This window comes from Poromitra crassiceps (assembly GCF_964638095.1).
Source record: "Poromitra crassiceps genome assembly, chromosome: 3".
Lineage (NCBI taxonomy): Eukaryota > Metazoa > Chordata > Actinopteri > Beryciformes > Melamphaidae > Poromitra > Poromitra crassiceps.
In genome coordinates, this window is record NC_139625.1 from 26,386,998 (window position 1) to 26,410,050 (window position 23,053).

A 23,053-nucleotide genomic window follows, 5' to 3' on the forward strand; every position below is an offset into this window, starting at 1 on the left:
TGCTGGGTGCGTTTACATGCACACAGTACTGTTGGCCATGAATTAATACCTGGCATGTTTGGAGTGATTTATTCATACTCTAGAGCGTTTACTCCTCCTTTAGTTTGGTTCGTTTGGGCAGGTGAGAACAAGGCCATTAACTCAGGTGTGCACCAAATAATCAAAATATGAGCCATCTTCCAAGTAAAGTTATGAGTGAAAACATAATCTGAACCAACTAGAAACAACCCCAAAATGATTGATGTTTATATTCAGATTTTCTTAATATTTCTTAACTGGTACGTCAAAAGATGCAGATACATAAAGGTTACAGTGATTGGAACCAGGTTTGGTTTTTTTTTCCTCTGGTACCAAAATCTCCAATAACAGGTGACCAAAACTCTGTAAAATAAACAAGCTACTTGTGATTTCATGTGACTATTCAAAACACTGGTTCTACAAAAAAGAAAAAACAAAGGGCAAAGTAAACTTTTCCACTGTGGTTCAGACCAATGAAAACAAACTGTTGGTGGGATTGCACCCAGTGTTAGGATTAACCAGATTAAAGTGATAGTTTGATTAAAGTGCTTACTTTGTTAGAAGTCACACAATACCCCGCCAGTAACCCAAGTGTGGTTTATTTGATGGTTGTGTTAGTTTACTCAGAGGCGGACGTGATCCAGTGTGTGATCTGACTATAGTCATCTCGATATCAGATGAAAAATGACCAATGATGGCATTCTTTACCTCAAAATTGTAGCTTTTGCCACCACCACTTGCCATATGTTGTCATTTGTGTAAATAAACTGTTTAAGCATTTATAAAAGTGAATGATGTCAGATGGTATTAAATACATCAAAACATGGAGCTCCGGTTATGCTTAACTGATTTTGACCTTTCTCTGATTGATTTAATCAGATTAAGGCATTGACATTGTTGCTGTAGTCTATATTGCCTTTAATCACATTCAAACCAGTTTATTGCTGTGCATGCAAACGTACCGGCTAGTGCCAGGTGAAGCCTTCTGATTCCCTCTCAGGCCGGTCTCACCAGCGGGCAAGCCTCCTCTGAATCTGGATGTTCAGCCACAGCCCAGTGCCTTTCCAGGTCTTTACCAGTCTGTGAAATCTCACATATCTCTGAACTGTGTACATTTGTAAGATGTCTGTGAAAACCAACCATAGCTGTGTGAATAAATATTTCATCCAATATGATCTGCAGTATTGCATCTTGCAGGAACCGCTGTGGGAGAGAAGCCAGGGGAGAGGCAGACACTGACTGAAGTGACGTTTGAGTGTTAAAGCACCAGGGGGCAGCCTTTCATGTTACATTCATTCATCCGCTCTCCCAGTCAACTACCGGTAGTCACTCATGACATGCACTCCTCTACACTGAACTCTGTGAGTTTCTAACTATCCCTTTTCATGTTTTGTCCAATTGTTTACTTTGTGTATTTTAATCTAAATACCGTTTCTTATTCCCTGTCACCATAGAAACAACCACACCTCTCACACACACACACAGTTTACTTGCCTCTGTTTTAGCTGTCACAAAACACATTTGATAAGAACAAGTGAGGAATTCTTATATAACGGAGGTTTGTAATCACTGGAAGAACATAATTAGAGTTTATAGGGCTCCTGACACTCAGGCTCAGCAAAGAACAAAAGGTAGATATGTTTACTGTTTTGTCTATAACAAGGCCGCTAATTGCTAAGTTATGAGAAAAAAGGGGAATTGCTCATTAACAGTGGAATCTATTCAAATAAAAATAAAAGGTTGAGCAAAATACACAACTGACAGACCGACTGGAAAAACACAAACAAAGCAAAACAAGACGTGGGTGGATTTTTACTGCTCAATTAAACAAGCCTGCGGAATATCAGAAGTTCTCAACTAGGTTTGTTTTAAACCCCCTTAAAGTCTGATAATGAAATCCATTTGTTTCAGCTGTGTTTCAGCTGTGTTGAATGGTAATGCTATCACTTTACACAGTAACAAGAAGTGTAACAAATCAATATTTAAAACTCCAGTAATGATTTTAACTCTACCAATAAATAAATAAAAAAGTAATTGCTTAAGCCTTAGGCTGGCTTTACATGGTGAAACTTTCAGGCAACTACAGTAGTTGCAGGTTGCAAATTGCATGAAACAATTTTCATGCAACTTGACATTTACACAAAGCAATTAAAAAATAATCAAGTCTCATGCAACATGATAGTTTGTGTCACTAAAACAGCTCGCTAGATTGGTAATGTTTCGTCTGTCATATTGTTTTTCCTTTTCTCTCTCTTGCTACAGCAGATTATTGTATCAAGTGGGGAGTGTCATTGATTCATTGTAACTTGCATCTTTGTATCTTACTTTGTATCATGTTCTAGCTGGACATAATATCAATTCATACATGTAACAAGTTTTCTCCTGCCACTGGCTACTTTCTTTCATTATGGCTGTCCCGGAGAATAGGAAGAGAGCCATCAGTGCATTAATAGCCTACTTATCAGCGTTTTGATTGGTTATTGCATGAAACTATTTTAAAGTTGAGAGTTTTGCAATTGTTACAGCTGAGTTTCAAGTTTCAAGTGTGTTGCAGAGGTCTTTAGACCATGTAAATCAATTTTGCAACTTAGTTTCACCTCAGTTTCAACCAACTAAAGTTGAAAGTTGAACATTTCACCATGTAAAGCCAGCTTAACAGTATATTAGGCCTAATATGCTAGAAAAGGCAGGAAAGCTTATTTACTTAGGCTGGAAGAATCCCCACTGCAAAAATGTGTCAAGTTTTCACATCAATGCCATTTGGCTGCTCTGATCAGTAGAGTTAGTGTTGTCTGATTATCCTGATATTTCAAAGTACAGTAAGAAAGAATGTAGTTGCTTTGGTGTACTAGAAACGTAATATAGTAATGTTATTTTTATGTAGGCACACACACACACACACACACACACACACACACACACACACACACACACACACACACACACACACACACACACACACACACACACACACACACACACACTCACACTCACACTCACTCGAGTTTCAAGAGCATTAAAACAGTGCCATCTACTGTACCACTTCAGTAAGTTATAATCTTGTTATTTCTGAAGAGAAGGAATTCAAAATTGATTGAATATTATAGTATTTAAAACCATTAATACTTCTGGATATTGTGGTTGTGTCATAATATGGCTTCCTGACCCAGAATCAAACCATTTGAAACATTCTAACACTTTTACAAGCAATATGCCCTATTTATGCTTCAGGGATGGATCACAACACTTCATATTCACTGGTGTTTTTAACCTTTATTAGAAGATATCAATGTACTCCTGTGTGACTTCAGTATTGCATAACACTGCCTGTGAATTGAAGAATAGCCAATTAATTGAGTTATGTTGGTTGATACAAAGCTTTATTAAAGCAACTGCAGGGAGAGGCGTGCCATAAGAGTTTGACACTCAAGCGGCTCCAACAGGAAGTCAGGCAGCAGCTTATTTAAGATTCAACATGTTTCTTGTCACTCGGTTGCACAAGTACACGTGTGAAATTCTTATGCTGGGAGCTCCATTACAGTAACAGTGCATGGGATTAGACACATAACAGTAGGGCATATCAAAGACATAGTGCAAAGCAAGTAAGTATATACATCTCAAAATAGTAATATGTATATGATTCTTAGTTAGAACAGAGTATAAAAACAAAACAATGAAAACAAAAACAATAACAAATGTCGGTAGAATGTGCAGTCAAGAAAAAGATATACAGCAGCAACGTGCAAATGGCAGAACAGGTAGAGTTAGGTGCGGCTCAGGATCAGTATGAATGATGCTCAGCGCAGGTGTCAGACTCCTCTACATGTAGTTTCACTGTCTCTCAGGCCGGGCTTGGTTTCCTGTGGATTTGACTCCAGACCAGCAGCAACAACAAACAGATTTTTCAAGGCAACAACAGAAATTGAAGATGATCTTCCTCAGTCTGATTCCCACTGGAGCGTCCCACAGTAGAAATGAGCTTTGACGCTTTGACAAGAGACACTTTAGACCAAAACATGCACCAAACGGCTGCTATGTTTCAAAGACAGACACATACTGCTGCACAGGCCTGTCATGAATATGATCGATAGGAGAAACTACAAAACTATAAACAATTTGATGTAAGTGACTCCAATGTAAACACCCTCACACACATTTTATTATGAAATAGTAGCAGAATGCCCGTCCCTGTGTGACACCCATTGGAGCACACAATCACTGGCCATTTAGTCATTACTCTCCTCTCCATAGTCCACTTATCTGATTACTGATTACAAGTCCGCTCAGCTGTGCTCCTCCACTCAGGTGAGCTCAGGTGAGCTGAGATCAGTAGCTAACGAATGGAGCTCTCTAAGGTGCTGAACCTCTGTTGACTCATTTTGACCACTAATTATCCATTTTTGCTCATTTAAGGTCTTTTCAGACCAAAAGCGAATAATACGTGCCGCACTGCAATTAAAACAAATAAAAAAACAAACCTACTTATCTTTATGGAACTATTCACATCAAATCAAAATTCACCATGCAGATTTTGTTTTCTTTTTCTGATTTGTTGTGAATAGTCCCATAGAGATGAATGTTTTTTTTTTTTTTAATTGCAGTGTGATTTGTTCGCACGCATTATTCGCTTTTGGTCTGAAAAGACATTTAGTCATCTCTAATTAACTAATTAAAAAATCTGTCTCTGTTAGGTCACCCACAGGCTCATTAGACTTCCTGAAAGATTCAGCGCGATCACAATCGATGTACAAGTACATGTATAGCTGTGGCTGAACACAATTTCTGCTCTCTCTCTCTCTCTCTCTCTCTCTCTCTCTCTCTCTCTCTCTCTCTCTCTCTCTCTCTCTCTCTCACACACACACACACACACACACACACACACACACACACACACACACACACACACACACACACACACGCACACACACACACACACACACACTTTCTGAAAAGAAAACTTGGGGACACTGTAAATACATTTAAAAATAAAACAAATGCACTGATTGTAATGATATTGAGATGACATTAGTAAAAAATATTATAGACTCTATAGCTAAACCACTGACCCATATCTATGACCAATCAAGGTTCAAGCTTCAAGCTTCAAGGTTCACTTTATTTGTCTCCCATGGGAGAAATTTGTCTTGGAGTAGAAGACTAAAAATGCTGCAGTACATACAGACATAGACAGTACATTAAAAACACTGTAAACGGTGACACATGTGCAAACATTTAGCAAGTTGAGTCATTTAAACTTATCGCCTTTCAGGGATACCTCAGGCCATACTGTAGCATCATGCAATTAAACGCAGTGCAAATTCTGCAAAGTACAAAAAGTTCTAGTGCAATCAGTTACAACGATACTAGTAAATCGCATACCATACAGGCAAGCAAACAAGCGATTGTTAGACTTACTGTACATGTTAGCAAACAAGCAATTGTTAAAACGATACATAGGCAAGCAGGCAGATACAGTATTAGGGCCTGTGAAATTATCTCAGAGCCTTCTGTCTGACCTCAAGGGGGAGCCCATTGATCAGTTTAACTGATAGAGGAACAAATGCGTGCTTGTATCTGTTGTGCTTACACAGATGGACCCTGTATCTCCTACCAGAGTTCATCAGCACATACTCAGAGTTCAACACATGGGAGGGCCTGCCGAACGGTGGATTGTTCAAGGATCTCTTGGGGGGTGAGGGGGGTGGACATTCCCATAATCTTCCCTGCCGTTTTGACCAGACTAAATATTTGAGATTTGGATTTGACCGTTAGCTGGTGATGCCATAATATAAAATGGACTCTATGGTCACTCTCTAAGAAATCAACATAATATGTTCCTACAGACACCAAAAACTCTGATCTTACGAAGAAAATGGAGGCGCTGATGGATTCTTGCACAGACACGTGCGTGTGCCAACACATTGAGTGCCAGCGACGCCAAATGGCGTCAGGAGAAATTTACCGTAGGCTGCAGCGACGCCAAATGGCGTCAATAACTCCAAATTCATATTTTGACGGGGGGATGTCGATCTAAGCCTCTTACATCGCCTCTTACAATATGGGAGCTATTGAATGTGTCTAACCTATTTTACAGAACCCTTAGGTGGCGACAGTGCCCTCCCGATTAGACAAAGGCCAGGAGAAAAGAGAGAAGAAGTCATGAGGAAACGGAAATCGCCATTGATATGCTTGAAGCATAACGTTAGCTGTGCCTGTGAACAGCAGTCATCTGCTGCCACAATTGAGCCCCATCCGTGTCCGCTGCGATAGTCCGTCCATATGATTTAGTTGCCGACACGGCGACACCAGCGTCTTTCTGAAAAGTTACATTATTCTCAGCTGGGAGCCGAGGACACGCTGTAAAAAAGCGGGGGGATGCAGGCAGCGGACTTTTCAGTGCAGATCAAACTCAGAGCAAACCGCAGCAGAGACACTCGACTCCTCCCACCACGGAGGAGGAGGAGGAGGAGGGGGGTGGGGCACGCAGGGCACTAACAGCATACAACCATTGACAGTACACACACACCCAGGCAGCAGCAGGCTCGATGTTGGCCTATGTTTACATAAAGTTGTCTTGATTTCCAACTATTTTGAAGGTCCATGTGAAGAAGATAAAACAGTGCAGGACATGTTGTGTTTTGAATATTGTTATTATGTTCAAATGAAAGCTTTCAATGTGTAGTTTCATAAAAATAAAAAAAAAGGTGATATCTTGTTTCCCTATGTAAATAGAGACTTCAATATCCAGCATGACCCCATGAAAGTGAACATTTTGATGTTAGACCAAGCTGTTTACTAATATTTGTAGAAAATAAACAAAACATTCTTTTGACATACTTTTCCCGCAGGTAAACTAGACATTCTAACCTTTCATTTCAGCTATAGCATTTTGTTCAACTCAAAGCAGAATTCATTCTGTCGCCTTTCTAACATAAAGATGTGATTATCTCAGAAACTAATTTCAGCATGCTCTTTTCGGTCGAAAACACTCTTTTTCAGAGGGGTGTATTTCCAAAATGGAACGGTTTATAAACACAGTTTTTTTTTAAAATGAAACAGAAGGGTTCAAAGTTTCATTGAGGCTATTGGTTGTCCATATAAGAGGAACACAAAAAATTATATGGCTATATTAAAATGCATTGCGGCCTATGTGGCACAGTACAGCAACCTTTTGCCCAAGGGCCGTGGCACTCAAAGTGATCCCTATCAAAGTGGACCCCTAGGTATTTGTAGGAAGTGACCTGCTTGATGTCATGGGGACCTGGGATCCACCACAATCTCCTCAGTTTTACGTATTAATCTGTAAGTGATGCTCATCACACCAGCCCACAAACCTGTCCACTCCAGTTGTATGGCTACAATATGTATGTATGGCTAACCGTGTCATCAGAGAATTTTACTACAAATTGATTGCGCTGGGAGCTGACACAATCATTTGTGTATAAAGTAAACAAAAAGGAGGAACTGCCAGATCCCTGGGGGGCCCCGGTAGCCTGGGTAAACCCAGCCTCCACGTGACCTCTATCTATGTGCTAGATAGAGGTCACGTGGAGGCTGGGTTTACCCAGGCTAGGGCCCCAGTACTGCTTACTGTTGTATCAGAAAGCGCTGAATTAAATTTCACCTGTTGTGGCCTGTTAGATAAAAAGGAAAAGTACCACTTGATTAAAAAAGGATTAACGTTACAAACATGTATTACAGTTAAAGGAGTTACATTATGGAATGGACTGGAAAAGGAAATGAAAATGTGTAAAACAATCAACAAATTTTAAAAGATGCTTAAAAATAAGATTATTAACAAATATAAACCTCAGGATTAATTATGAGCATGTAGTATATAGATATATAGATATTTTGGTTGTGTGTTTGATACCTTGTTTTAGTATTTATGGATATGTAGTATCTTGTGTATATATGGAGTACTGTATATATACTTAGTTTATCTATTTATTTTCTACTTTCACCCTATAAATCCACAGGTGACTATAAAAAATATTTAATGTAAAAAGGGTAGGCGCTATAGGCGAAGGCTTGAGCCTACATGTAGCCTACACCTTTTCCCTCACAATTAACCCATTTTGGTTTTCGTCAGTGCTTCACATGCAATTACTTTTTTTCTTTTTTTTCTTTTGTTGCTTTATTTCAGCTAACAACTGTATTGAATTGTATATGCAAAATTGACAGAAATAAACTCAACTCAACTCTTAAACTCAACTCAACGTATGCAAACACGCACACACACACACACACACACACACACACACACACACACACTTCGCATTCTTATTATAGGATGGAATGTATAGTTCGTTTTCCTGATGTTAGATTTGTTTGAGTTTTACACCTGTCTCATGTTTGACTGAAATGCAAATTTCTGCACCAGATCATAAGGAACGGTTGTGCTTCAGTTGACATAGATACAAATGCAGCATTCTTCCCCATCCGAAGCTATCTCAGCTGTTTATACAGAGATGTGAAGTGTGTGTGTGTGTGTGTGTGTGTGTGTGTGTGTGTGTGTGTGTGTGTGTGTGTGTGTGTGTGTGTGTGTGTGTGTGTGTGTGTGTGTGCGTGCGTGCGCATGCGTGTGTGCGTGCGTGCGTGTGTGTGTGAGGGGAGGTGGTTGCTGCAGAAATGCAGGTGGCCTTTGTGAGGAGTTTGCAGGTTGTGGTATTGGTGGAAGGTTGCACCTTTATGTGTGTGGGCGGGGGGGAGAGGGGGTGTCATTTCTCAGTACTGAGAGCAATCTGCAGCTCTGTGACCACATCCTCTCCTCTGCTGTCTGTTTTCAACTAACTCAACCTGCTACCCACACACACACACACACACACACACACACACACACACACACACACACACACACACACACACACACACACACACACACACACACACACACACACACACACACACACACACACACACACACACACACACACACACGCACACACACACGAACATTGGTTTCCTGTTGACATGTATGGGCTGGAGCAGACTCACACTACATTAAATTTTCTCCTGAATGTCAATCATCATGAGCAAAGCATCTCAACTGAATTCTTAAAGGACCCCCCCCCCCCCCACACACACACACACAAATAACATGTAAAATATAATATAGAGATTAATCCTCTTTTGTGCAGAAGCTAGATATGACTCAATTTAAGATTTTATACAGGCTTTACATCACTCCTGAAGCTAGGCACAGAATGAATGCGGATATATCAGATCTTTGTTCTAAATGTAAATCTGCTGTTGGTTAATTTTTAAATTGCTTGTGGAGCTGTCCTCATGTCCAGCGGTATTGGGCTACGATTATTGATCAGCTCTGTCAAATTTTCAAACGCCCTTTGCAGCTGGGTGCAATGACTTGCTTTCTGGGACTGAATAATGAGCTCCCTGCTTAATTCTGGAACAAAGACCTTTGACATATTCTCATATATTCATTCATATACAGTATTCATACAAAGACCTTTGACATATTCTCATATATTCATTCATATATTCATATAAAGACCTTTGACATATTCTCCTCCCTTCTGCTCGGAAGTGGATCCTAGTTATGTGGACAACGACTTAACTGACAAAGCTCCCACTCTGGATCAGTGGCTGAATACGGTGACAAGCATCATCCCTCTCAAAGCTTTCTCCACTGCCTTAGGATAAACCCTTCTACCGGATCTGGGACACCTTCTTTGAATACCTGGGAGCCACTAAATCTCAAACGATGAAGTGGGGTCTCATAGACCTAGCCTGGAAAAAGGATGTGGAATCATAGCTGGTTATGATATGCGTCATAGGTCATAATGCATGGAGTAGCTGGCCCTAAGGATATAAGCTTGGCTACAAACTCTTTGGACTCCACTCCCCCCTTTCTTGTTTTGTTTTCTTTGTTTTTGTTTCCCTTCCTAAATGGTAAAATGGTAAATGGACTGCATTTATATAGCGCTTTTATGAAAAGCACTTTACAATGTCCCTACATTCACTCATTCACACACCGAAGGCGGCAAGCTGCCACGCAAGGTGCTGGCACAGCCATCGGGGGCAATTCAGGGTTCAGTGTCTTGCCCAAGCACACTTCGACATGCGGACTGGAGGAGCCGGGGATCGAACCACCAACCTTTTGATTCGTGGACGACCCGCTCTACCTCCTGAGCCACAGCCAACCCTTCCTAATTTCTGTCTGACTGTCAGTATTTTTGCATTGGTATATTTTGTCTGTGCATTATTGTTTTTGTCTGCTTTGCAAAAAAGTTCAATAAAAATACCTCTTAAAAAAGGTAATGTGAACAGAGACTCTAGTCATCTCTCAGTCTGTCTTAGTGGAAAATGTGTCATGACCCAAATGCAGCCACTTGCAGAGCTTTGCTGAGCAGAAGCTTGCGGTGCAGCGGATGGAAACTTTAGAACATACGTGGGCCTGACAGAGATGGAGCATTTCTCAGAAATCAGACAGATAGCAAGCTGCTAAAAATACCTCACTGACTCTGGAACAAGTGATGCTCAGTGCAGGAAGGGATATGAGAGTGGTGGTGGTGGGGGGGGGGGGGTGCTTCAGTATCTTAATTTGTAATGTAAATAGCCTCAAAAATAGCAACTTATCTGCCAACCACCCCTTTGTTCAATATTACCAAGCTTCTACTGTTTATGACTCATGAAAGATGCAAAGATGAATGCATAGGTAGATATGTAAATCAGGACTGCTGAATCACTGCCGATCTTTCGGAAAAGACTAAAGACTCACCTTTTCAGGCTCCATCTGGGCCCTTCTTGATCTAACTTCTTTCTCTCTCTTTCTATTAATTAAAAAATAAAATAAAAAAATAAAATAAAATAAACTTCAGAATTTGTAGTTGTCATAGACTGTGCTCCATAGTCGATTGCTCTATTGCTGACAAAAAATGTGTTATTGTAAGTTGCTTTGGATAAAAGCGTCTGCCAAATGACGTAATGTAATGTAATGTAATGTAAATAACATTTTACTGCATGTGCAGCCACACTATAGGCCATGGAAATTATTTATTAAATTATCAAACTATTATCAGTTTGACGATAATTATACATCATCTAAACTTTTTCAAATGTATGTAATTATATTTACAAGTAACCTATGTTAAAAGTGTGAGAAGCTCATAAGAAAGAATCCATAAGTATTTCTGATTTCTGCCAAACACAATCAATCTGTCACTTTGGTCAAACTTCAAAAGAAAAATGAAATCATGTGGTTCACAAGGACTTCTGAAAAACTTTTATTGAATAGAAAATTAAGCAAAAAGAAGTTCACAACTGCACACAGCATTATACATTTGACAAAAAAGATGAATGATAAACTATTGACATGCTTTACTTGAAAAGTCAGTCATCATAACATTGTAATCAGGATATAGGTAGAACAGTTTGTCTTACGTATGCAGAATTGATTGATTGATAAGAGATATTGAATCTAAATGCATGGCAAGGTATAAACAAAGTAAATATAATTACTATTCTTTTAAATTGTATTTACAGAGACAGAGCGAAGCTTGTCTGTTAGAAAGAATCCATAAGTCATTCTGATTTCTGCCAAACAATCTTCACAGTTTCACACAAACAGACAGCATCACATCAAAAAGCAAACTACTGTATTGACACACTTTGAGAAGTCCGTCATAGTGATGACATTGTAATGATGCTACTGTATAGAACAGCTCCATATTTGATTGATTGATAACATATTTATTTCAAAAGGGATATTATTGAATCTAAATGCACTTCAAGGTACAAACAAAGTAAATATAAGGACTATGCTTTTATATGTTATTTACAGAGACAGAGAGAAGCTTGTCTGTTGCGGCCGCAGCTCGGCTGTCAGTTGCTCTGCTTTCCAGATGAAGCCTGTGCAGCAGACAGAGAAAGAAGCAAGTTCACAGATTTATTATCAACTTAGTAAAACCTGTTTATTACAAATAACAATACGACACCGCCTGCTGATCTTCACTTCACTTCACTAATAGTATGTCTTGTCATGAGCTCTTGTACTGCTTTCCCAATCACAACATACACCATACATACAGTATATAGACACATGTGACAGGTACATACATACAGTACACATACATAGATACATACATACATACATACATACATACCGTACATACATACATACATACATACATACATACAATATACATGACACATGTGACAGGTGCATACATACACATAAATACATACATACATACATACTGTACATACATACATACCGGTACATACATACATACATACATATATACATACATACATACAATATACATAAGACATATGTGACAGGTACATACATGCATACATAGGCTACATGACAGGTACATGGTTCATGCTGGAGATCATGTTTGACAAACCTGTAGCTTCCACACCAACACCAGGACGAAGACTCCATACAAGATGCTCTTGGCGATGAAAACACCGTAGGTCAGTTTGGCAGTCTGCGTGATCTTCAGATATTTCTCTGCAGAAAATTTAAACTTTCAAATGAGTGACACGATTCAAAGATGACAAAGAGACAACTTTGCGGAATCAATTTCCCTGTGCAACAAAACATATGATGGATGCTTACAGTATATCCATATATATATATATATATATATATATATATATATATATGATGATATATATGACTCTTATAGTGTATAAGAGTATAAGATTAGACCACACAAGCATATTTACCTCTTGTCATGCCGTCTCCTTGATCTGACAGAAGAATCAAATGAAATTGATTAGAAAAGTGTAGATAGGTTTAGATTGGTGATTGCATTATTTTCCCATAGTAAAATGATCAAGTTGAAGGCCTTTCTGAGTTTCAAATGGGCACTCCTGAATCAGTTAAGAACTGAACAGGTGGCTCTAATGTTAATTTGGCCTGAAGGAGATCCATGATACAATAAAGAGTTCAATCTTATTTCAGTGTGCGGGTCCTTCTTTTGAACTCATACCTGATGCAGAGCCATCAACTGTGTCAGGGTAGTCAGTGGTCAGAGTCCCATTGAAGAAGCTGACGGTGCAGGTGAATTTCTTGCCGGTTGTGTGATAGGTTCTGGCTGCGACCCTCAGCCTGCTGGTGATGCTGTACCATTTCTTGTTGGGGTCCCACAAGGCAGCATTGTCGGTGGCCACGCCATCAGTCACAGTCTCCCCGCCATCGATCTGCCAGAACACGCTCACATGGTCTGGGTAGAACCCAGAGGCCACACACACCAAGGTCTTCTTGTTTTTCTTGTCTTTCTTGTCTTTGCACTCCTTTAATGAAGGTTTGAGTATTTTCACTGTTGGTGGGGTGACAATAATGTTTGGATCTGCATGGACAAAGGACATAAACCAATACATTATTCTCATTGTCAATGTCCATAAATGCCACAAACCATGGTCGTTACAGGTAACCTCACTCACATTAGAGGTGTTATTTCATTTCTTTATATCAGTGATACTCACTCAACCCGAGGCTCTAGAGCCACATGCCGCCTCTTTATGAGTAGCCGTGGCTCTTTTAAGTCATACTTAAAATAAATAAGTAAATAAATAAGAATTGGGAGGGGGGGGGGGGGGGTAAAGGGAGGAAAGGGGCTTTTTTGTATTGTGGCTGTTGCAAAGATTTTTTTTCTTTAATCTGGCTCCTTTAGTTCATTCTCAGGTTTTATGGAGTTTTTGCAGCGATCTTACCAAGAACTGTAAGGCTTGTTCCCTCTCCGAAATAAGCAGGATACTCTGATGCACAAAGCTGACATTCTAACAACCTTCTAGTAACAACCTTACAAGAGCTGAACCAACATTCACTTATTGTATTAGTGAGCCAGGATAATTTTCTCCGCTAAACTGTAAATATATCCTACCACGCTTATTCTGCTCTAATTGATATCACTGTCAGTGACTTTAAGGAATTTAAAACAGCAATTTTCCCTTTTTAGCTTTTACTCCATTTGACTGATGCACGGGAAGAAACATTAGATCTGTTTTGGCTGCTTACTCATTCAATATTATCAATCATGTATATTTTCAATGACAACTGATTGCCAAATTTCACATCATTATATGAATGTCTTACCTATAACAGTGAGTGTGGTGCCTGGACCAAACACAGCCTGTTCGCCGAACACAGTGGAAATCATACTCAACGTTTACCTCATTAGAAGGATTTTCCATATTCTCACCTGCTTTTAACTTGCAGAAGATCAAAAGATGGTCGTATAAATCTAGACTAGACTAAATCAAGAGATTAAAACTCGTTTTTGTACAGCCCTAAATACAGCGATGAATAAATAACTTAAATTATGAATAATTATTATCAAATTTCTCCAAACTACACACACACACAAGGTCAACCTTTATGTGTCAAATGTTCTTTTCTTACCTAACACAGTCAGTTTGGTGCCATTTCCAAAGTAAGCAGGATAGTTGTTCACACTGACACATGCTACAGAAAAAACTCCTCACCCTTTAAGCCCTGAAGCTGTAGACTGACGGACTTTTTGCTCTAATTTAGTTTAGTTTAGTAAGAAAGTGGAGTTCTGCACACAGATGCACTATTAAGAATACAGACTTTATACCAAAATCCATCACTACCTGACCTTAGACTGCTGAATTAAAGTCCATTTAAAAAAAGAAACTCAACTCTAAGCTGTATCAAACTACTTTACCATTATTCACTATGAATATTACCTATATAGCATTGTTTGAATGACATTATATTGTTTCTTACCTAAGACTGTAAGCTTGGTTCCGTTCCCAAAGTAAGCCTCTGACTGGGAACTCACAGTGCTTTACAGAGCTGATAAGAACTTACTATGAGAGCAATAATCTGGGCATTCTGCCAAATGTCTTATTGCTAGAGAACATAGACAACGCTTGTTATTATTCTTATAGGCCTACTGGAACAAACTCACTTCTGACATAACTTCTATCACAGTTTGAAAACAGTACGTTCACTATTATCAAATAAAATGTCTAGAAGCAGATTTTTAAGATTCTCAGGTCTCTCCTTTCACCTACATCAGATGGGAAACATACTCAGATTGTTAATTGAAGATGTTCTTACCTAAAACAGTGAGCTTAGTTCCAGCTCCAAAGTAAGCCTCGCTGTATGAACACAGAGTGTTTGGACTGTAACAAAAACTCTTCCTACTGCTTCTCTGACTGAGGCTCACTTACTGGAAAAATATTTTAATTTTGTCACTTTGAAGAGTAAACACTTCCAATGTGATCTACTGCAGTTTTATATGGAGTCAAGTTGAATCTGCACTGAAGTGTACCCTTTAAACAACCATTATAGAGTATGTTATTATGACTATTTTAATACTATATTTTAAATGTTTTTATTTTCTTCAAGCAGTCAAGAATCATCATTTGAAACCAGGTGTCTTTAAGCCTTGAAGCATCTTTACTGTAGTCAAAAAGAGATCAAATCTGTGTTTCAAGGCAATGCTGAACAATATTTTAATGAATTTTATGTTTGATTTCTCACCTAAGACAGTTAACCTGGTTCCTCCGCCGAAATGAGCCTCATATCCACCGGCACAGTGAACCTGATCAGTGCTTAAATCAGCTCGAGCTGCTTTTACTTTTCTCCTTTATTTTTCATTGATTTTAAATGGCCCTTGATCACTTATTTCTTCTAACCCCCCAAACCAACTGTAGCTACTACAGTCTCTCTACAAGTTAGATTCAAGAAAAAATGCTTTCCATCAGCAACTGACCTGCTAGGCTCACATGTATTTTACTTCACTTACAGGTGGATTCATGAGATGAAAATGTAACATGTCACTTACCAAGAACAGTCAATTTTGTGCCTTGGCCGAAGTAGGCTTCGTAATTGACACAGTGCACAAGCTTAACATCAAAAAGCACTGAGCAGAACTACAACTACAAAGATCCAAATAGGTTTCTCACATTACCACTCCTATTCAAACACACTCCACTTTGAATAAACAACGCGTTTACACTCATTAAGTCTCATAAGCCTTCTCTTACCCAAAACAGTCAATTTGGTTCCATTTCCAAAGTATGCTTGGTCGGCATTGTCACAGTGCAGAAACATTGAACATGAATCTCCTCTGTCATTCTAGGGTTAGTCCTTAAGACATTATGTCCACAAATCCTTCTTTTTATACAGAGGTTCTACACCAATGTGACATTTACCAAAATTCAATATTGAACTGGAATATTTACCTAAAACTGTCAGCTTGGTTCCATTGCCAAAGTAAGCAGGCTCATTGTTGCTCACAGTGTTCTCTGTTCAACTCAATAGTTTACCTTTTTCATGAACGCAGATTCTTTCCTCATTGTCAGCCAAACATTTTCACTATTTCAAGTTCAATCATGAGAGACTCTTAATATAACTTTAACAAACTTTATTGAATCAGAATAGTATGGCGTATGACTCCATGATGTGACGCTCCTCTTGCTTATGAGAGAGGGCGTCGGTGCTGTAAGAGATAGGACATCCCCCCTGAGGGGATCTGTTTCCAACGGGAGTCATAACATTGGTGGTGATCTGGGGGAGGTGGTGGGATGAAGCTTCTTGCCTGGAGATGCTGGATGGATGCGTGATGCTGACACAAGGTGAGTGATGACTGCACGAGTGTGATTTAAGCTGTGGTGATGGGGGCCTTATATAGTACTGGGAGAAGGGCATTTATGATGTCATAACTGACGTCATTTGGGCAACTGACGTCACGCTGCAAAGGTGACGTCATAGAGAAGGTGACGTCGGAGATGGTGACGTCATTTAGTGACGTCATTTGGGCTGAGGGTTATGACAGCATGGGGTGCTCTATTAATGCCTTATTTGGTCTTCCATGATTGAACTTCAGTCTGCGACTACACTTCAATCATGAGAGACTCTTAATATAACTTTAACAAACTTTATTGAATCAGAATAGTATGGCGTATGACTCCATGATGTGACGCTCCTCTTGCTTATGAGAGAGGGCGTCGGTGCTGTAAGAGATAGGACATCCCCCCAAAGGAATTTAAAGTTATTTCAGGAACAGGGAGAGTGAAAACGGGGGTCATCATCCCCCAAAGGAATTTAAAGTTATTTCAGGAACTGGGAGAGTGAAAACGGGGGTCATGGAGCTCGCCTGGGGTATGCTTTTAGTCAGGTCGTGGCTGACAGGGGGAAAATTTATGCATGTCGGGAGATGAGGGGCTGACCGGGGTTTTTTAAGGCAAAGCGGGGATGCAAGGGAGTGGATGTGGATAGCCCGGGCATGGGCACATCGATGAGAAAAGGAGAGTTTGATCACCACCAACGAAGTGCTTGCTGCCTCTTTAGTCATGGAAGAAGGGATCTCTGGGCTGATAGTATGGCGTCTTGCTCTGGTCGAATGTAGGATGCATAGGCGGTTGAGGACCAGCGCCCCAGTTGTTGAAGGGAGGCGGAGGACACCCCCTGCGTGGCTGCTGATGTGGCTGCTCCGATCCTGAAGGAGTGGCTGGAATAGTTCTCCGCAGGGATGTTGCATTTCTGGAGTGTGGTCTTGAAGTGGAGGATGAACCAGGATCTCGTCATGTGATGATGGGGAGAGATGAGGAAAAGGGGGGCCGAGGGACTAGTTGGGGGCCTGACTTTAAGGTATCGAATCATGGCCGAGAAGGGGCAGAAGGGAGATTGGATGCGAGCAATGATTATAGGGCAAGCTCCGCCTACTTTGGTATGTTTCAGGGAGATGCTATAGTGGTCGGGGTGGAATTTTAAATCGGAGAGAGTTATGTCGCGTGAGGGTTGAAACGTGGCGGGGGATGTAAACTGAGATACATCTAACTGCAGACCCGCAGAGCCAGCTGGCTACGCCTCTTGACACGGTCTGGCTACGCCTCTTGGCACGGTCTGGCTACGCCTCTTGACACGGTCCAACAACGCATTAAGAGTTCGTGTGTGTCAGTTCTGCCCAGGCTAAGAGCCCCTATCTCGGGTACCATAGACCCAGGCAGGTCCCCTTACCTCCACACTGCCTCTGCCCAGGCTAAGAGCCCCTATCTCGGGTACCACAGACCCAGGCAGGTCCCCTTACCTCCACACTGCCTCTGCCCAGGCTAAGAGCCCCTATCTCGGGTACCAGACACCCAGGCCAGCCCCCTACCTCCACACTGCCTCTGCCCAGGCTAAGAGCCCCTCTCCCGGGTACCACAGACCCAGGCAGGTCCCCTATCACCACCCATCCACTACCCAGGCCTGGAGCCCCTCTCCTGGGCACCAGAGACCCAGGCAGGTCCCCCTCCACTACCCGCCCTGCCCCTCACCTTGCCCGGGTACCACACCTCCGGCAGAGACCCCCCACCTCCAGGACCTTGCGCACCAGGGGGTCCTGTGCCCCCCACTCTTATAACGCAATATCCACTCCAACAAGGGGATTATTCCTGAGAATAATTTTAATATTGATTGTAATTCTTGCCATTTTTGTAATACAGAGATAGAGACAACAGATAATTTATGTTTTTCACTGGATTAGCTACTAGCTTTTGGTCTAATTTGAATTTATGGATTAAATATAGCATTGATGCACTACCACCATTTATACTTGAAACTGTCAAATTTTGAATATTCATTGAAGGTAAAAAAAAATAATTTTTAATGAACAATGTAATTATTTTGACCAAATATTTTATACAGAAATGTAAATACTGTATAGCAAAACTCTACTCTGTCTACAACCTTTAAAAAGGATTTAGAAACATTTTCCAAATCCATAAAATATACATATGAAAAACAAAATGTGTTGGGTGAGTTGAAAACGAGCCTAACTACGCTCAGTGTGGAAGATAGAAAGCATAATTGTTCTTGTAATTCTTTAAATCAAGAGAAAAATAACGAGTATTTTATTTTGTGTGGAAGATAGAAAGCAACGAGTATTTTATTTTGAAGGGTGATGTGTATACCAGACCGTGTCAAGAGGCGTAGCCAGACCGTGTCAAGAGTGTCAAGAGGCGTAGCCAGCTGGCTCTGCGGGCTCTGCGGCGCTGCAATTATATGATGTTGTGTAAACTCGCTGATTCTGAGGAACCCATAAAAGGCCAGGGAAAATACGCACTCTAAGAGGCTGTCTAAGAAGGTGGAGTGAATGCCTTGTCTGAGGCTGGTTAACATGTGCCGTAATATGGGGAGAGTAATGGGACGCCGGGAGTCGGGGGCCGACGGAAAAGCTTTTGAAATGCCTTTTAATAGTAGTTTAACAACAGAATTTGTAAATAGACTGGGAAAAGCCGGGTCGAGGCCCCTGGCGTAAAATTGGATGCCTGCCACTAGGCTGCGGATGTAAGGAGGGCGGAGGTGGCGGACATCTACGCAGAAAGAAATGAAGGCGCATACTGTGGGAATTAGAACGGGGTGAACGGGCTGGTTGACGGAGAGGCAGAACATGGCAAACATTCGCCAAGCCGCGTCGTAAGCTTTGATGGTGGAACTGGCCAGTCCTTGCCTAATGTAGGACTGGGCCGAGTGGAGAAAAGGGGTGAGGTGGGGATTGCTCTCTATGAGAGCGTGAGGGCGGAAAAGGAGGGGTGAGGTGTCGGAGTCGAGTCTGCTTCGGGGTAGAGTCTGCGGAACGCCTGGAAATTGAAACGGGAGAGGTGATCAGCGATTATGTTAATATGCCCGGGGATGTGCCTGGCGACCATGATAAAATTATGGGTGACGGAAAGCCAGGTTAGGCGCCTAACAAAAGGCATAATGGCCGGGGAAGATGATCGCCCTTTATTGATGATGGCGACTACTGCAGCATTATCGCATTTGACTGCTATCCTTTTACGTGCCCAGAAGCGCCCCCATATGTGACAGGCAGCCACTATCGGGTATATTTCGTATAGAGCGGAGGACTGATCCAAGCCGGCAAACTGCTGCGGCCAAGTGCCAGCGAACCAGTGGCCTTGGTAGACCCCCCCGAAACCCACGGATGGGGCTGCATCTGTGAACAGTTTTAGGTCGTCGGCAGACGAGACGATTTCATCATAGAAGAATGAGATTCCGTTCCAATTTTCTAAGAGGTGAGCCCAGAATTTGAGATCGGATCGGCATCCCTCGTTGAGGGTAACGGAGTCAAGGAGGCTGGGGACTGACGATGCTAAATCGAGCAGCCTGGAAATGAATGACCTCCCTTGGGGAATAATGTGCATGGCGAAATTCAGGTGGCCGAGCAGAGACAGGAGGTCTCGTTTTGAAATGTGGCTGGCTGCTGAATAGGACTGAGCTATTTTGCGGATGCGAGACAATTTCTCGAGGGGGAGGGAAGCTTGCATAAGCTTGGTGTCGAGATTAATGCCCAGGAATTCAAGAGATGATGAGGGCCCGGAGGTTTTTTCCTCAGCTAGAGGGACGCCCAGCCTGTGAAACGTCTCTTTGAGTTTGACTAGGGAGATTGAGGGGACGGACGGAGGGTCGATGAGCAGAAAATCATCTAGCAGGTGTAGCACTGCGGGGAGACGGATATTGTTTAGCAATATCCAGCATAGAGCTTCTGCTAGTGAATTAAAGATGGCGGGGCTGCTTCTGCACCCAAACGTGAGCCTTACGGAAAAATAGAATTTTGAATCCCATTTTATTCCGAATAGATGCCATTGGGAGGGATGGATAGGAATGACTTTGAAGGCGTCTGAGATATCGGCTTTAGAAAGCCACGCACCTTTGCCTGCCAGTTTGATTAGACGAATGGCGTGGTCTATTTTTGCATAGTGGAGGGAATAAGGTTCGGGAGGAATGAGGCTGTTTATGCTTGGAGTGGGGCCGTGATGGGGCGCTGACAGGTCTATAATTAGGCGCTTTTTGCCGGAATATTTGCGAGTGGCGACGCCTACTGGACTTGTTCGGAACACCGGGAAGGGGGGAGAATCAAATGGGCCGATTATGAATCCTTTTGATAATTCCCTGCTAAGGAGTTGAGAAACTATTTTGGGCTCTTTTTGAGCCGTTTGCAGATTTTTAGAGACGTGGGAAATTGTGGGGGGAGAAATTACTCCTATTTTGAACCCCTGGGAGAGGCCGGTTAAGAGATGATCTGTAAATACGCGATCGGGGTGGCAGGCTAATTCGAGGCCCAGGGCTGGGATGTCGATGGGGGTGGATGGGAGGGATTTTATGATTGTTAGCCCAACCTTTCTTTTTTGGGGAACTGCCTTGGGGGGCGGATCCTGCGGGGGCAGACGGAGCGGGGGTGCGCTTCCCTGCAGGCGCTGCAGACGTGCAGAAAAATGCAGTTAGGGTATGTGCAAACTCCCTCATTAAAATTATTGCAGATAGCCATGTTGTTATGCATAACTACCTTGCGCCCCTGGCGGTCAGATTGAGATGGCTGGAAGGTTTCCAGCTGGAGGAGGGGGGGTGGACCGGCCGGAAGCGGTGTGTTGCTCCCGGAAGCCTGGAAGGCGGCCGCAGCGCATAGCGGCGCTGTGTGACCTGTTTCGCCGCAGGAAAAACAGGTGATCGCCTGGTGACCACCCGTGACCAGTACCAGTAGCTCGGTATCCAACATGGACCAGTCTAGACGGATGTTGGAACGAGTTATGTACAGCGCCGCTTTTGTAGAGAACGCTTTGTGGTACTGGTAAAATATGTTTTTCCCGTACCTGAGGTGGAGGTCTCCTATCAGAGCCAAGTACTCGTCTAACTCGACGCGACGGCCGGGGTACACTGAGCATATGGTGTCGCGGAAAACCCCGAACGCAACGAGGAATTCGGTTGGTGATAGATCTTTGGCGAGACGGGGGTCGGAAGATTTTAGGACGGCCGATATATCTTGGCCGCCCGTTAACTTTTTGCTGCACTCAGCAGACGGCAGGATAATGCTGACTAGATTGATATCCCTGCCTTGAAGGATCATGGCTCGAAGCCTGGGCGATATGTTTGCTGAGAGTGGGATATACGGCCTCCCGTTACCGGGGGAGTGGATGGCCGAGGCGAGGGTATTCATAGGGGGGATGAGTGCGGGGAGGGGAGGGAACTCGGCGCACGCACCTGGATTTTGGAGCGCGGCTGGCTGGGCTGATATCGCCGGAAGAAAAGCGGGCTGAGAGGGGGGATACGAGCCTGAAACCTGGTGCGCTTGGGCTGCTGCCGTGGGGAGCGTGGGGCTCGTGATCAGCCTCAGCCGGGCATCGATGTCGGCGAGGGCCCCGACCATTGAAGACATCGTTGCGATCAGGGGATCATGGGGGCCTGGAGGGGCTGGACGCCTTGGCGCGTCCGCCGAGGAGCCGGCGGTCTTGGTGCGCTTCGCTGGGCCTTTCTTGGAGGTGGACTTCTGGGCTCTTTTGCCACGGCCACGGCCTTCGGAGTGCTGCGCGGACTGTGATCCGGGCGAGACGAGGACCTCCGGGACGTTGGGTTTTCTTTTGCGGCCGCGGCCCCTGGTGCGGGGAGCGTCCAGTGAGACGCCTGAGACGCCCGGAGATGAAGCCTGGGGATCGGGGATTTGCCCGGGGCTGGCCGGGGCGTTGAATGTGTTCTGGAGGAAGGCGTCCATTTGCTGCTCGTCTTCGGACTCGTACATGGTGATGGACTGCATGAAGCTTCTTGCCTGGAGATGCTGGATGGATGCGTGATGCTGACACAAGGTGAGTGATGACTGCACGAGTGTGATTTAAGCTGTGGTGATGGGGGCCTTATATAGTACTGGGAGAAGGGCATTTATGATGTCATAACTGACGTCATTTGGGCAACTGACGTCACGCTGCAAAGGTGACGTCATAGAGAAGGTGACGTCGGAGATGGTGACGTCATTTAGTGACGTCATTTGGGCTGAGGGTTATGACAGCATGGGGTGCTCTATTAATGCCTTATTTGGTCTTCCATGATTGAACTTCAGTCTGCGACTACACTTAGTTTTCAGTGAACATAGATTGTGAGAGCCGTGACTTACCCAAAACAGTCAGTTTGGTTCCATTTCCAAAGTAGGCTTCACTGGTTGTCACAGTGCACCAACACTGAGCATGAATCTCTGCCATTCTCTAACAGAATGATCCTAGGAAAGGTGGCATTTTTGCGAATCCTACATTTTATACCGAGGTGCTAAGCCAAAGTGTT

The 23,053-nt window shown here is 42.7% G+C and overlaps 1 protein-coding gene across 1 annotated transcript; it reads right to left on the bottom strand.

The window, feature by feature from the left end:
• Positions 1-11,254: 11,254 nt before the first annotated feature.
• On the bottom strand, positions 11,255-22,554 carry LOC310774128 (uncharacterized protein). The gene is made up of 5 exons (XM_083634199.1): positions 21,986-22,554; positions 12,981-13,340; positions 12,715-12,738; positions 12,390-12,496; positions 11,255-11,889 (listed from the first exon to the last, which is right to left on the bottom strand). The coding sequence occupies exons 1-5, from the start codon at positions 22,533-22,535 to the stop codon at positions 11,863-11,865; spliced, it is 1,068 nt and encodes a 355-aa protein (XP_083490325.1). The 5' UTR covers positions 22,536-22,554; the 3' UTR covers positions 11,255-11,862.
• Between the last annotated feature and the right edge of the window lie 499 nt (positions 22,555-23,053).